The sequence below is a fragment of the Medicago sativa genome, chromosome 5 (assembly GCF_051527215.1).
Source record: "Medicago sativa cultivar Bolivia chromosome 5, Bolivia_mono, whole genome shotgun sequence".
NCBI classification, from domain to species: domain Eukaryota; kingdom Viridiplantae; phylum Streptophyta; class Magnoliopsida; order Fabales; family Fabaceae; genus Medicago; species Medicago sativa.
In genome coordinates, this window is record NC_140753.1 from 24993148 (window position 1) to 25010085 (window position 16938).

At 32.4% G+C, this 16938-nt stretch overlaps 2 protein-coding genes across 2 annotated transcripts; both read left to right on the forward strand.

Annotated features, from left to right (window-relative positions):
• The first annotated feature begins 566 nt into the window (after positions 1-566).
• On the forward strand, positions 567-5862 carry LOC146921271 (structural polyprotein). The gene is made up of 4 exons (XM_085714695.1): positions 567-2017; positions 2140-2272; positions 3809-4117; positions 5550-5862. The coding sequence occupies exons 1-4, from the start codon at positions 1920-1922 to the stop codon at positions 5667-5669; spliced, it is 660 nt and encodes a 219-aa protein (XP_085570821.1). The 5' UTR covers positions 567-1919; the 3' UTR covers positions 5670-5862.
• Positions 5863-12780: 6918 nt separating this feature from the next.
• Positions 12781-15457, forward strand: LOC146921272 (uncharacterized). The gene is made up of 2 exons (XM_085714696.1): positions 12781-13285; positions 15007-15457. The coding sequence occupies exons 1-2, from the start codon at positions 12999-13001 to the stop codon at positions 15044-15046; spliced, it is 327 nt and encodes a 108-aa protein (XP_085570822.1). The 5' UTR covers positions 12781-12998; the 3' UTR covers positions 15047-15457.
• The last annotated feature ends 1481 nt before the right edge of the window (positions 15458-16938 follow it).

A 16938-nucleotide genomic window follows, 5' to 3' on the forward strand; every position in this document is an offset into this window, starting at 1 on the left:
TTAAAAATATGGAGGTAGATAAAGTTCCCCCTTTGAGAAATTTCTTCCCTTGTAGAAAGCTCTTCAGACAAATCCCTTAACACAATTATCTCAACCAATCATCCAAGACATTTAGAATCCACTTGCACAACAAGACTTTTGCTCAATCTCTCAACAACGTTTGTGACATATCGTTGAGTCAGCTACCTCAACGTTGTGTTAAAGGTCTTAAAATTGCTATCACAATACAAGAAGATGAGTATCTTGCCATAGTAGAAACGTGCAAACACAACTTGCACGATAGAATAATTTGGCCCAAGGGTGCTACTCCATTGAGAGTGGATGTTTTGTGCACTAAACTATCGACCATTTGGAAATCACTAGGAAAGTGGGGAATCACTTCCCTTGGTAAAGACTTCTATGAATTCTCATTTTCATCCATTGATGATGTAAGAAGTGTCAAAGCAATTGCCTTTTGGAATTTAAGCCCTGATTACTTGAAGTGTACACCAAACTATGGATTATCTGAGTGATTTGTTGGCTAATATGGCTCAAAAAGGAGAGAACATTGATTCGGTTGGAAACACAAGTCCGCCATTTCATTTGGTGGTCCAAAGAAAGAAGAAGACGAAGAAGCAAAAACTTGAGGAGATCAAAGGGTTCAACGTAGGTGCTTCTAGCCGTTCGCCTCACTGGTTCTCCCATGAGAGTGGTCCCTCTTGCTTTTAGGCTTTTTACTTGTTTTGGTTTTTCCGCTTTCATTTCGTTTGAGGGTTTTAGTTTAGTCCCTCCATCTCTTTATACTTTTTTCACTTTTAATATATGATTGGAGTCGTAAAAAAAGTGGAAAAGAGAAATATTATGAAAGTGTATTGCCAGGTAGGTTAAGTTAGTAAGCAACCCCTCTCAAAAAAAAAAGAAGTTAGTAAGCAACCAAAACATGATGTGTTTAATAGAATTATTTTGATTAACAATCAATCAAGAATAACATTCGGTTAAATTGTCAATCAAGAATACCATTGTATCTAAATCTCTCAACAAAAAAAAAATACCATTGTATCTAAATTTTCATTAAAAATTTAATAAATGAAATATAGAGATGAAATACACCCTTTAACATGCATTTTTTTTAACATATTCAAACTATTAAAATTCAAATAAACTCCATATAAATATAAATTATATGTATTTCATATAGATTTAGAGGAACTTGTATACATTATAGAGAATGTTTTGAATGATAATGTGTTTTGTTTTATATGAATACGTTTTTATTTTAACTCATCTACATGTGTTAGATCTAAGTGCTAAGTGATCTAAAGTCCTTAAAGAGGTAAATGGGGGTTCAATCCTCAAATCTTGAGTATGGAGAAAATTCACCCGAAACTGTTAAAATAGCTAGAGTTAGTTAATATTAGTTGATTAGTTAGAGTTAATTAATTACTCTATAATTAATGTAGTTGAGTTCTATATAAAAGACTAAAGTGTATACAATTCATAATTTTTTCAATCTTTTAAAATTATGATTCTTCATGAGTTTTATTCTCAATCAAACCTTTATGATTATTTTTACTTTATTTTTTCCGAAACCTCAAAATCTTAATAGAAACTTGAGACGAGAGAACACATCTTACGCTATGTGCGTCACATAAATTGTTTGACAAACATTAGTCATCATATTTTTTTTGTTTAACATTAGTCATCATTAGACCATAGTAAAATCCATTAAAATAATAATTAAACGATAGTAAAAATTACCTACACCATAGTAAAATAATAATTTTTTTTTTATAAAGAAACATTATATGTTGAAAATTTTTCTTAAAAGAAAAATGTTGAGGGAAAATAAAACAAAATAATAATAAAATAAGAAACAGAGAATGGTTTGGAGTATTTTGGAGAAGGATCTGTGAGAAAAGTTACAAACCGATGAAAAAGCAATGAATTCATCAAATTCACCAATTTTTCTTCCATTTCTGTTCTTCTTCGCCATTTCTATATTTCATCAACCTTCAATACTCGCTTTAGGTCAACAAACGTAAGCTCCAATCTCTCTCTTTCTCTCTCTCTAGCATGATTCATGTTCTATTCAATTGCTTTGATTTGATCTATTTTACTTCAAATTTGTAATCTTTTTCTTGTTATTTGAATTGGGTTCAGCGAAGATTCTGAAAATGGACATGGGTTTGGACGCAGAGTTCTTATGAGTTTCAGAGAAAAACCTTCAGGAAGTAACCTTACTTTTGATTGTGCTCCTTCTGGTCCTTGTGTTCCCTGCATCTACTCTGAAAAGGTTCATTTTTTTTCCTTTCCTTTTGTTATTTTACAATTATTATAGTTGAAGTTATTCATATATAGGGGTTTGAATGTCCTGTGAGCATAGCACAGTTGGCAACGACCAGGTTGAATTTCTAGCCACCAGGCTACTTGACCGGAAAAAAGAAATAGGGGTTTCAATTTTGCGCCGACAAAATTAAGGTTTTAAATAGTGGTCACGGTTTAAGGTTTAGAGTTATGATTGCGACGCACTCCTTGATATTACAGAGAATTATGGCCAATAAAGGCTGGCTTAGTTGGAGTTGACACACCCGCAATCGGTCTAACTCCGGCTGCCAATGTGAGGACTTCTTTGGTGGGTGATTTGTAGGTACCTTTGTGAGCGTTTCAGTCTTGAGCCCAGTGAACCCTCGGAGCCCAACTTACCTAAACTTTATTCTATCAAAAAATAGAAAAGAAAAGAGAATCATGGTCAAATGTAGCCGATCGTAGTCTTGTTGTGGTTTCTGCAATATCAAAAACCGTTATGTTGTGGTCTATGTAGCACCGACATTTCTTATCAAAGGCTTGTTTGGTGTCTGTCGTGTGTCAGTGTTCTGCACGACATCGACACATGTGATTAAATGAATTATGTCATTTTGTCAAATTATTATCTGTGTTAATGTGCCATGTCCGTGCTTCATAGGTTGTGGTTCAGATTGGGTCATGGATCTTTTTCTTTTAAATTCTACAATATATAAAGTGTTTACACAATTTTTGAATTTTTTTTGGTAACATTTTGAAATTAGCTAATGGGTGTTGAAGGTTGTCAAGATTATGAAATACATGAATGTAAAGATCTGACTTATGTAGTAATGTGTTATGTGTTATATGTTGTTTTAAGACTACTTTAACATACCCTTGTGGGTGTTCCGCATATATACGGCACCTTTGTAACCTATCCTCTTGGGCCCTTTGTTTTTGTGTGTCTTACACAAGCAGGGTTTAATAAATTTTGCAGTTTCAAAAAAAAAAATATTGATTTTAGGAGATTATGCATCTATGTACATAACTGTTTTTTGAAATCTTACTTTCGAACGTAAATGTTGATGTGATGTCAAAGTGTTGAATGGGGAATGGGAATCGTTTATGAAATAAGATTCAAGCTTAATCTTTAGTCTCCCTCATCCAAAAGAAGTTTTGTAAAGCATTTAATAGATTTGAAGATCTTTTATACAATGTTTTCAAATTTGAAGTGAACATCGAACTGGTGAAATCTTGGGATCATGGTTCAATCTTTTAAATTGCTCGAATTGGGACGAAACCGCAATCAAACCGCTTAAATAGATGAACCATATTCAGTTCCGTTCCATGGTTCGACAGGTTGAACTGTCTGGTTCAATTTTTAAAACATTGATTTTATGTCTACGTTAGGATTTCACTTATGATCTCTTTGTTATGTGTATGCTTGGGTTCCTTCTCACTTTGTACTATACATGATGTCTTTTGCCTTGTTATTCATAGGCCTCTTTACTTTATTGTTAACTACAAGCTTTTTTGGGTGGAGTTATAGGGTGATGAGAAATATCGCTGTAGTGAGACAGGGTACCGAATTCCATTCAAATGTGAAGAGATTAAACATTCAACAAAGGATGCTAAGAAAACAAAACCTCAGAAAACTCGGTCTACTTTGGAAATTTCTAATAGTAGTGCAAAATCTCATACAGATGAACATGTTTATGGAGAGTTCATAACTTCGCAGTCACAGAGAACATTACTGGATGATTCTTCCGCTTCAGATAATAAGTCACAGGCTTATGTCACTTACAGAAGCTGTATACCTGCAGATACTGAAGAGAAGTTGTCAGTGCTTGGTTTTGAGGTGATCTTCTGCTCCTATCTCAGATTTATTATTATATTCATTGATTAGCTTCTGAACTTGGTTTAATGGAAAAATCATATCATATATTAAATATTTTGTTGTGTATTATTCTTTCGAACTAATGTGTCCAACTTAGAGGATTAAGCTGTGTTGTCTGCTGCTATTTAGTGTTTGGTTCTTTAAATCTCAAGGAAGAATATGTAATTGGAAGTGCCATTCATATATGCATATATATTATAAACAAGTAATGACCACAGTAGTCGAGCTTATAGAAGTGCTGTCATTTATTAGCAATCTGTCAATAGGGGGATGTCTGTTGGTAAAGTTAGAAGAAGCAAAGGAAAGTTCTATTACTTAGACCATAAGCTGCATTTATCTGCATGAACTATGTTTTTGCATGTTGTCATGAGCCTTAAGCACCAAGGTAATTCTTGCGAAAAGCTTGCAAAATGTCAGTTATGTTCATAAATTAGGACGGAAGTACGCAACATTAACATTTGATAAATCTTATTCTGTGTTCGGAAAATTGAAGAAGTATGGTGCCACCATATGGTGTACGAACTCTTATATCAAAAATCTATAGACCACGTCTTGAGAGTATAGGGACTCGTGAAAATCAAACATCTTAAAATTTGGGTTGAGTCTAACTCAACTTTTCGAAACCGGCTTAGAAGGTGACGACCGCACACCACTTATAAACACTTTTTAAGGCCATATATCATCCAATACGGGATTTCTCATCCAATACAAATCCAAATATGGTATTATACATTGGAATCTCTAAGGATGTCACGTGTACTTTGCCTTAACAATATCCATCCCGTTTTAGTGGCTACCCTTCCTCCTTCAGGGTCGTAAAGACACGGGTGCAATATTTATTGTCCTGGTTCCATGATCTAGCTTTCTGCTTTATGGTATTGTTATGTTAGTTTGTTGGAATTAGGACTACTAGTTCTCACAGGGGCTTTAATCTCCACCGGGAATTTAAGAAAAACAATGGAAATTATAATACTTCAACCGCACGTACTCATATCAATGTACCTGTAGTGCTTGAGGGTTCGCTACCGTCTTTATCTCGTTAGTTCTTCGCTAATCAGTTAAGTTGTAATAGTTAATAATTTTGTTTTTCTTCTTTGTTCATATAGCTTTCTGTTTGGCACACTTATATTGCTACTCTGTCAACTTGTTACAAGAGGTTAAGCATGAGTTAGTTTATTCATGAATGTCAATGAAGATACATCATACATGCAATGTCCTCTAAATTTGAGAGCGTGTAATTTTTTCTGTTTTCAGCTGCCTTGACCTTTGTGTTGATATTATAGAATATTCATTTCTGTAACTTCTACTAAAATGCGTTGCACTGCATTTTACCCGTTTGTCGTTAAATGAGGTTTATGTTAACCGTGTATATTATGTGGAAAACGTTGTACAGGGTGTTGTAATTTTCTTGTTGCTCATTAGCGGATCATTCATATACCTGAGAAAAAAGAAGGCGGCTGCCATGTCTGGTTATGTTGCAGCAGGAAGGGGTCAGACAAACTCTCGGTATTAAAACACAAACCTGCTGTACGATGCGATTTATTCCACACTAATTTTATTTTCTTCATTTTTTAACAACAATGTATGATATTTTATTTTGTAATAGGAAATTTCGAGATTCAGGCAGTGATTTTATAAATGTTGTATACTAGTGAGTAGTGACATGAAAAGTAGTGTTATACCATAATTCAACCCATTGCTGCTAATCTGATCAATTCTTAGGTAAAGTTAGGTTGTTCAACTTCAAAAGCAAAACGCCTCAAATAATTTCACTCAATGGTTCACACTTTTTTCCTTTTTTACAATGATCAATGGTTCACACTAACATCATTAGGAGAAAGGACATAACTTTATATCTATTCTATACTATATATATAAAAGGTATACATGGTTATGGAGTGGCTTTTTGAACTTTCCATTATACCCTTAAACAAATTTTTCTATAAGAGTGTTATACTGTTGTGTCATTCCGAAAGATTAGAATTTATATTATATTTAATACATTGTTGAAAAAGATTAGTATATTTTGTTACAATATGAAAGTGTAAAATACATATACTTATAGTTTTAATCAAAATCAAAATTTCATAAAATCTAATGTTCATAATTTATACGCATTAGCGCAATAAAAAGAAAGAAAGATGGGCCTGAATGCTAGTGGTGCTATAAATGTTATTCCTACCATTCTCTACTAAAAATATAGTATAACTGTCACCAATAATTTTCAAATGGTATTTTTTTTAACATAAAAAAACGTCACTTTGTAAGAACATAGTAGGAACAATGGTTAGCACTGCATATATGTTTCGTCCTTAACAAAGTACCCTACATCACATTCACTCAAGAGACATCACTAAACTTCAATAGTGCTTTTCAGGGTCTGAAAGGTTGTTTTCTGCACATGTTTTTACTTAACTCGAATCTAATGATAGCTGAATTTTTGAAAAGTAAGCATCCTCATATAATATATCAATTCATCAACTACAGGTATTGAATACTTAACTTTATCAAAAGTTTTGTAAATAGACATATGCCATGGTGAGTTTTCTAATCAATACTATCTTATCTTATTTTTTAATCACAAATTTCTGTACATCAATGTAGTTTTTTTTTTTTTTTTTTTTTTTTGGAAAAAACCGTAATGTTTTTTACTGCACAATTAAAATTTGAGCATTTTTCTTTCATTTTACTGTACTGGAAGTTCAATGTGTCTAATTGCATCTTTAAAGCAGCATTATATTAATCATACACAGTAAATAACCACTTACCCAAAAATAAAACATCAAATAGTCTCAAAGAAGCTTGTTAGAGAATGATGTTCGTAAGTGGCACTTTAGTCTGTAAGCATTATATTAATCATAAGGGTCTGAGGGTAAATAAGGATTGAGTGCATGCTTTTGCACACAAAATTATCTATATGTTCCTTTGCATAGAATCATGCAATAGAGTTTAAGATGGCCAATTGTAACTATGACACATCACTACTAACTGTAGAGAAACACTTGACAAAGTAATAGTGTAAGGATCCATAAAAGGAGGCAAAGATTCACATAAGGTGCAAAATCTTTAACCTTTATTTGGTTTATTTACTGCATAGGGCTTGATACTTTGTTTTATTCCATATAACGAATCCATGCTTCCAAATAAAAGCATTGGTATTGGCATATCACTCTCTAGTGTGTCAGTCATCTAGCTTTAGATGCCAAAAAGATTAGCTTTTTTTTTATAGCACAAATCCATATAGATATGGAAAATGCAGAAACTTAGAGATAATTTTTAGCCCCCACTGCTTATATGTGTTTGCCAACTTTGATTTGCATATAATATCTTCCTTATATATTCTCTACCAAAAAACATTCTTGACTGTTTGATTTGTGGTATTATGGTATATTTAGGAAAACTTACACCAGTGCTTTTGCTTTTAGTTTTAATTATTACTTCATACATGGTCTCATGGAATATGGGTTGTGCTTCAGCTTAGTATATTAAATTTGGTAAAAAAAAAAAAGCTTAGTGTTTTAGATTAATAAAAATAAAAAACGACATTGAAATATGGACTGTCTGATGATCATCAGACAGTCCAAATATGGCTGACTGTGTGCAGTCACACTGCAAACAATCCAAATTCGGTCCCATTGTCGTGATATTCTTTGTTTCTTTAACAATATATTTATTCACACGGCTTTCAGATTATGCTACGAGCATTTTTACTAAAATTTTAAGAAGCCGAATGTTTGGATGTGCCTTTAACTTTAGGCAAAATATCAGTTCCACGAATAAAGATCTATTATTCTCTGTTTTTCAACAGTAGCGAAATCTTGAATTTTTGTTGTTGAATGTCATGATTTGTAGGACTGTTAGTTCTGTCATGTTTTGTTTCACTTGAATTTTCACTTTAGTGAACAGACAAACTTGGCTTTACAAGGAATGAGTGGTCAATGATGATTAGAAATGGAGACCACAATTGTAGAGAAACTTGCAAACACTACGATATTTGGGTCAACAATTAGGAGATTATTAGATATACATACACACTTACGTTTCCATAAGGGGAACTGCACTTTATATAGTTATGGTGGCTTTGATGACCATTTGTATTAGATATGCTGTTTGTTATCGGCGAGCTCATAGCGACTTATGGGGCAGTTTCTTGGCAGATGTTCTTCACAGTGCTTAGCAGGTTTACGGTTAAAAAGAGCACTAATAATACACTCTCTAACACTCGATATTAAGTGCTTACTTGAAAGCCTATATGGGCATGAGGCTGGTCTAGAAGAATGGTATCACATTAAAAGTTAAGGGAGGAACACCTTCACATTGACTTCATATGCATACATACATGTAGGAAAAAACACTTATTTTAAGCTGTTCGAAAGTATACTTTCAAACAAAATATACCATCCAGAAGTATAGTTCTGAAAACATGCCTAGTATTTTAGAATTATGGTTGGAAAAGTTGCTCACTAAAGCTAATTGAGTGCATATCATTTGATCCAGTTAGACTAAAATGGTACATCTACGTGTATATGTAGTGAAGCTATGCTATGTATATGAGACATACAGAATAACTTACGTATTCATTATCCTTTAGACCAACATACCTACGTTGGTTCCAGATCTACCAAGTACTAACACTATACAAAGATTCGTATAGAAGGGCATTAGGAAAATGTATTATTTGGTCAATTAAAAGTTTTATTTTACTTGATTGGTTTTAATTTATACTTTGGAATCTAAATATTGTCCCATGTACCATTTGATTAAAAAGAAAGCAGTGTTGAGAAAAGTAGTTTGGCTGATTCAATCTGTTGAATCGGCCGACGATTTGTAGTTATAAATAATTCAATTGAATCGGATTGAACCGTGGTTCAATCGATTCGCTATTTTTTGTTAGTTTTTTCCCTTCTGAAAAATTACTTTTTTAATACTTATTTATTATTTTGTCGTCCAATTTAATCACAGTTCAGCCGATTAAACTAATTGAACTATAACTTTTACAATCTCACTGGTTTGATCTCAGGTCTGACAACATTCATAAAAATCCTAATGCACAAATTAGCTGTAAGCCACCAATAGCATATGCCAAACTGCTAATTATAAAACAACCTTTTAAAAAGAATATTTCTCATATGTCAGGTCCATCTTCCAGTCTAGATGAATTAGGTATATTTTTTTCAAGTTAATGCTTATAAATATACATCAATAGCAGGCAAGTCATACAAACTACAAACTTTACTAGTTTAGGTTATGTTATATTTTTTAAAATACAATACAATATATGTCTTGATTTCACTAAAAACTGAAATTGAAGAGAGGATAGTAGAACACCCGCATTGAGAGGCTGAGAACCAAGATTTTTTTTTCTTAATCAACGAATCGGAGATTAGTTTCATAATCGATTCAAATTATCAAAGTGGGGAAATATCAATGACGACTCACTTAGGTGTCCAAAGCTCCAACTACATTAACTTTAAAACCAAAAAAGAGAGCACATTAGAATAATAATATGTCTTGTCCCCTTCTTTTATTTAGGTAGACCCACATGTCTTTGTTTTTTATGCGAACCCTACAAGTTTTATCCTAACAAACTTGTTCGAGGAGTCGTCAGAAGTAAATGTGGTTGTCTCTCAGTTAAAATTTGATCGTGGTTGATCACGTTATAAAAAACTAACATCTTCTCCTAGAACCATCTTTCGCCGGTTTCATCGCCGGATTTACATTAGCAAAGTAGCATAAGTCCAAAAAGTTCTAAGCAATGAGCTAATCAGCATAAGGCGGCTTTGCCTCAAGCCCTCACTCTCACAACTCTCAAATTGATTAACTTTGCATAGATGTCTGTAGGTATAAATCACTGTCAAGTATATAAATACATATTGTAATATTCCACACCTCAAACATGTGCCATAGGCAAAGCATCAATTCCTAAAGCAATTCATAACATTAATTTATCACTTGATGCTATGAACAACACAGTTATCCATGTATCTTCAAGGGGAAGCTATTACAGTAAAAAGCATTAGATTCTCCAACAAAAATCACTTTTGGTTTAAAAAAGTATAGTAAGATTCATGCATAATGGATAAGACACAAAAATGTGCCTTATGCTTTGGCCTTAATGAAAATTAGTATTAATATGTTTGATGTGCTATAACATATTTATGTATATATTCTCCTAATCAAAGCTCTCATTCAAAGGAACCGGCTTCTGTTTGTAATCTATGCTATGCTATATAGTTCTTATGCATATGTTCTTTTTTATTTCTTTCTATATAATTTGGTGTAGAGATTCTATATGATAACATAACACCCTTTAGGTCCAATTAATGGATTATTAGAGTACAAAGGTTGTATGCAATTGCAGCTGCAACTAAGAGTGGTTCAAAAGATATATTAAAGCATATAAGTATGTGGGCCATTTGTATGGCAGCCATTGTTTGGTACATACTAAAGAGCATATAATTGGAATTAAAGATTGTAGCATACTTTGATGAAGATGTGCTCAAAGTACAAATTTGGAGAAAAAGTGAGAGAGAGAGTGTATGAGGACATAATTTTTATTTTATTTTTGTGTAGGCTATAATTCCCAACATAGTACCAATGGAGTTGATAAAATACTTCAATATTATATAGTCCAATTGTAATGGTGGTAAATTTTATAATATTATATATCAATATGAAATGAAATGATATATAGCCAATAAAACCATTCAATTATTCTGTTTTATGATAAATTAAAATAAAATTTAAATGTTCAACACAATTGTCCATGAAATGACAACTTAATGCTAAGAGTTTGATTTTGTAACTTTTAAGAGCCAAGTTAAAATTCTCTTGGGGAGAGTTGTAGAATGACCTTAATGACACTTTTTAATTAGTAATGATTTCTTTCTTCTCCAATTTCTCTTTTCATAAAGTTGAGCACACTATTTGTGTTACATCGCGGCCTCTGTTGCACAGACACTTTTAATTAACGTGTATCCCTGTATCTAACACGTGTTGTGTCCGACACCAACACCGACACTTGTGATTACATGAATTATGTTATTTTTTAAAAAATTTATCGGTGTCGTTGAGTCCATGTCAGTGTTATGTCCGGTGTCCGTGCTTCATAGGTGGCCACCGATATTGTTGAAAATCACGGTCGCATGCAGCCAAGATTGCAACCACGTTGTGGCCGTGAGAGCATCAAAAAGCTCGATGTTAACGGTCTAGATTGCCATTGCAAATTTTTTAAAACCACATACCTTGTAACATTCTATCTTTGAAAACTATATTTTTTTTTTACTTATATAGGAGCTTGCATAATGAGTTCAATCATGTGACTTTTAAAATGGAAGACTTGACTAACCCTTTAGATTTTAAATTTTCATGAACAAGAATGTTGAATGCCCACACAATCTAACATGTTTACACTGTGATCATATTTATTTCCTTTATGTTTTCTGCACTGTTTTATTCTTAATTTGCTTTTTGTAGCTTTACTTTAGCAGTCAAATAAGAATAGATATAGACAAAATACTTTTTTTTTCTTTTCAAAATCATGTTACTTAATGTTTTATTTTTGTTTTGGTTGGTGCATGTGGCCTAACAAAACTTAAACCCAAGAACATAGAACCAAATATTCCAATTGTAGCTCAAAATTAACAAGTACTTTCTTCCAATGTATTAATGTTAAAGTGTTTTTTGTATCATACTAGAATAATTATATTTAGTTGATAACAAAGTTTTAAATTCACATCACAGGAAACATACAATCAAATGTGATTGATGCAACATCAATCATAGTTGCTGGACATACACAAATTTGTAGTGAATGGTTAATATAATCCTGTTTTTGATTACTATGCTTAACACTAGCATGTCACAAATAATAATGTAGTAAATTACAAATCCCGCTTTCGATAATCTATTGTTAATAACAAAGTTTTAAATAATGGTCGGCCATTCTTGATATTGTGAAGAATCGAAGTCAAATGCAACCTAGCCTCTGTTTGGATTAGCGGTGGAGGCAAGATTTTCGCGTCCTGAGGTAGGATTCAACGTGATATTGTGAAGCTAGTATTTATGGCTTCACTGCAAACGTGATTTTCTGCCAGGGTTTTGAAAATTTTAACGCCATTCCAAACACATTCTTATATAGATGCAATCGTGACCGATTGATGTTGTTACTAATTTATTGACAAATAATGTAGTAAATAAGTTTGATTCTATCCTTTTTCCCTTCCCCTATTTGATTCCACAAGCATTGAGAGAGAGAGAGAGAGAGAGAGAGGGAGGGAGAGAGAGAGAGAGAGAGAGAGAGAGAGAGAGAGAGAGAGAGAGAGAGAGAGAGAGAGAGAGAGAGAGAGAGAGAGAGAGAGAGAGAGACAACATGCAAGGAAACATAAAATCTTCCTTTAACAAAATTGTACGTAAAGGATAAGGAGTTCTTTTGGCACACCGTAGTTGCATTGCATGAAAATACACAAATCAAAGCAAAAGAATAGTGTCCTATATTGCTCCGTATAAAGCAAAGTGGTGCCTCCATGTCACGCTCAAAAATCTCTCTCCCTCTCTTAGTTCGAGAAAGTATAGCATAATCCCTCCAACCTATAAAGAAAACCAACCACACCCCTTAATCCTTCGTAGTAAAAAAAATTCAACTCTTATAGCTACCTTATACTACTCTTCCTTCTCTCCCTCTATTTTCTCTCTTGTTTTCTTGCACTTCAATCATTATGCAATTATTATAGCCTTTTTTTATCTTCTTCTATATGTCTTATAGTATAGGGTGAGACATCTTGCTTCATCCTATATAGTCCTATGACATAAAAATAATATAACAAGAGAAAAAGTATTGCATATGGATACTAATACTAGCAGTAGTAGTAGTTATTTCTTTTCAAGGTTTTTCTTTAGAGTACTTGTAGTGGTGGGGTTTGTTTGTTTTATGGTTTTTAGTAGCTTAGTTAGTGGTGGAGGAACAGGACAAACAACTACAAGACATTGGTCAGAGGAAACACTCAAACATGATGAACAAGTTGTTGTTGGTAAAGACAAGGGTGTTGTTGTCAACCATGATGCACAATTGGACTTCAACTATATGAGTAAAAGAAGAGTTCCCAATGGACCAGATCCTATTCACAACAGGTTTGTTTAGTTTATGTCTATAAACAATTTATATTATAATGTTCATATCTGTCTTTTTAATTTCAATTTTTGCCACTTATTAGGTATACATTGCTTTTAATAAAAAAATAAGAACATATATTTATCTTCTGTTTAGTAATAAAAAAACTTGTGTTTTACTTTGCTAATTAATATGTGACACTCTATATTCTAGGTGCAATATAGGTTATAGTAAGTATAGTATATTATACAATATTTAGAAAATAGGATATGAGGTTTAGCTCATCTGACCTTTGAGTTATGGTTCAATTGGTTTATCGTGGTTGAACTGAATAATGACTAACAAATAAATAGAAAGTAAATAAATATTAAAAGAGTATATAAAAGTAAACATCAAATGAAAAAAATATAAAAACCGATTGAACCAATTGTGGTTCTATCAGTTTAAATCGGTTCATTTGAACCAATTGTGGTTCAAATGAAAAAAATATAAAAACCGATTGAACCAATTGTGGTTCAATCAGTTTAAATCGGTTCAATTAAAGGTTCAATCTAATTCGATTAGATTAGGGTTCAAACAGGATCAAACCAACCAAACAACTGGTCAATTATTGGTTCAACTAGTTGATTTGACCTCTTCGGTTTGATTTTTTAACTTTTGATATTATGCTAAGGGCTATATAAGTGCCACTCAAAAAAAAAAAAAAAGAGATAAAAACTAAGGGATATATAAGTGAAAAGAAAAGGAAAACTAGTGCTTTTTTGTTTGAGTTTAAATTTGATGTGAGACCAATTATGTTCCTTTCCTAACACGTATTAAACATTAGTTTTTGGATTTTTTTTTTTGGTCCTTTCTATTCTTATCACATACCTTAATTAGATTCGATCTTCTTTCTCAAAGTACAATACACATATTATATGTCTAATCTTTATCTTTTCCTTAACTCTGACTTTAAAATCTTTATCCTGCTATATTGGAAACTTGACCAAAAAGAAAGAAAGCTAACTATGAAAACTGATTATCATGCTTTTAACTGTTACATTGAATTGTTGATTTAACCTCTTTTAACATTGATGGTCCTTTATAATAGATTAACAGATAAAGATATTAAAAAAAGAAGATAAAGTGTATTGTTAAGAACTTTATTCCATTTCTTAATTACTCATAAGCAATTAAAGTTATCCATGTCATTTTTTCTCTCTGAATTAACAGCTTTTCACCTTTTTTTTTTTTTGTCTTTCTTTTGATATTGCTTTATTTCTTTTAGCACAAGACACAAGCATGCATGAAGTTACACTTACTATGAACTAAAACCATTTCCTAAATATCTATTTCAAAATTCTAAATAGATCCTTACATTAAATAAATTTGTCACTGAGTCTCATATCTAATCACAAATTATTAACAAATTCAGGATCTAACTTCAATTGTTTTTAGTTCATGGACCTATATATTAAATATCTTCAAATGCTTGGGGATCAATATATATATATATATATATATATATATATATATATTTTGTCAAGTACCCTAGTAGTTGGAGCTCACAAAATTTTAAATGCGGAGAAGTGAGGTGTTCGGGGTTCGAACCCCGGCCCCCGCATATATTATGCAATGTCCCTACCAATTGAGCCAGCTTCACGGGGACCAGGGACCAACATATTATTCATCTATAATAATAACTTTGAATTTCCCTTTAAGAGATCATTTGGTAACATTTTTTTTGGTAACATTTTTTCAGGAGAGCTGGAAATTCTGGTAGACCTCCTGGTCAAACTTAGTCAACTGAGAATTAGAGAAGCTTCATCAAACATGCAGAAGTTGACAAAAAAAGGGCTAATGAAAGTGATTTCATTTACATCCCTAAGGTTCTTAGAATTTCTGGCTTGTATGCAAGGGCTAATCACACTTAAGGAAGTTGATTTGTTAAGAGAAGAGTTTTGTGGCCTTAAAAGGGGAAAAGAGGAAAGTAGCTTGTGTCCCAAAGAAAATAAGTTCAAAAGAATAAAAAATTTGTTTCATGAAAAACTACAATTTAGTGAGTGTTACAATTTTTTGTGAACTTATATTGTGAAGATGGGGTTAGACAGAAATGGAGAGTCACAAATTTCAATGGAATTGAAATCAGTGCTTGCATGTAAAGCAGTTTAACATTACTTTAAAATTTTAAAGCGAGAGATTTATGTACAAAATGTTGTAGCTATAGAAGCTGCCATATGCATATTTTTTAGGACTATATGTTTGAGGGGGAAAAAAAATATCTTGGCTTTGGTTTTCTCAATATAAAATTTGGAAATTTTGTTTTGTTTTAAATTATTTATTGGAAAGAATAGATGTGAGTTCCTAAAGTAAAAGTAAAAATTCCACCATTTAAAGGTGTTGGGGAACATGTAAAAGAAGGGTGTTTGCATCTTATGTTAGTCTTTTTCACTAGATTCTTTTGTGAAGGTGGTGAAACTGGCATTTTGGTTTTTGGTCCATTCAAACATTTTTTAAAATTTATTAGATTCTATAATTATCAGAAGTGGTAAGAAAAGAATGAGATTATAAAATGAAAATGATAAAGGAGGAAAACAAACATATGGTCCTCAATGTTTCAAAGTGAAAATTAAAAGATGCTCATTCAACTCCAAAGCATTTTTATGATCTACTTTTTTTCCTTGTTGTTTCTTTTTGATTGGATTGAGAAACAAAGAATGTGTGCAAAGCAAGTGAGATTCAAATTGAGACGTTTACCAAAAAGGAAAAATAATTTTGAACTTGTTCTGCCTTTATTCATGAGATTTAAGATATGCAAACTGATACATGTATTAGGGGCCACCACCATTTTTTCCTCTTTAAATAAGAAAATATAGACAAGAAAAATATGCATTATAAAATTTGTGCTTGTAGTCCGACAAAGGAGCTTATACTTTATGTAAGAATTTGGATGTTTTCTCGTTAATTAGGTTTTGAATTGAGTCTTATTATTTTAAAACCGGCTTCATAGGAAGAGATGGGTAACTATTTATAAATCCTTTTAGATCTTACTGATAGAGCCAAACCGCAAGTGCACGGTCTATCGAAGTAATAATAGTAGAAAAGAGTATCGTTCCGCTAGGGAGTTGTTAAATTCAATTAACCTTTAAAGAATGATTAGAGGAGGAGAAAATTTAGTAAGAAGGAGGTTTGATTGCTTAAGGTAAATAACAATAATAATAAAGAGCCTTGGGATCATTGGTTTGTCATAATAACAAATCCTTCACTAGACAAGACTTTAACTTCTAATTCTATGGTTTACACCGTAATTTCCTAAGACCGGTTTCCCTTAGCCCCTCACCTTTCCGATGAAAGTCCGGTGAGAGTTTACTTCTAGTAACCAAGCCTATTTCGCTGACTTGATTACTAGAAGATGCTTATAAGGATTGAAACTACTTGTGTCTCAATAATTGCAAGGACTATTTCGCTGTCTTGCAATTATTGTCTAGATTCACTTGTTCCAACATCAAAGCTCCGCTCTCTCTTTATGAATTGATGTTTGGGATAATGGTTTAACAATTATCAAACCCCCCGCTTTCGCTTCCACAGTTTGATAATTGTTAATTCATGTTAAAACGGTGAATCTAAATTAGAAATTACGATTACATAGAATTAGGGTTAAAGCTTGGTTTGTTTGGATTATGTCATTAGACTT

Excerpts from the sequence above, each read along its gene's own strand:
- LOC146921271 (XM_085714695.1), top strand. The coding sequence starts at position 1,920 with ATGAATTCATCAAATTCACCAATTTTTCTTCCATTTCTGTTCTTCTTC. Across the intron at positions 2,018-2,139 it reads CTCGCTTTAGGTCAACAAAC|CGAAGATTCTGAAAATGGAC; the intron begins GTAAGCTCCAAT and ends AATTGGGTTCAG. Across the intron at positions 2,273-3,808 it reads CCTGCATCTACTCTGAAAAG|GGTGATGAGAAATATCGCTG; the intron begins GTTCATTTTTTT and ends GTGGAGTTATAG.
- LOC146921272 (XM_085714696.1), top strand. The coding sequence starts at position 12,999 with ATGGATACTAATACTAGCAGTAGTAGTAGTTATTTCTTTTCAAGGTTT. Across the intron at positions 13,286-15,006 it reads CCAGATCCTATTCACAACAG|GAGAGCTGGAAATTCTGGTA; the intron begins GTTTGTTTAGTT and ends ACATTTTTTCAG.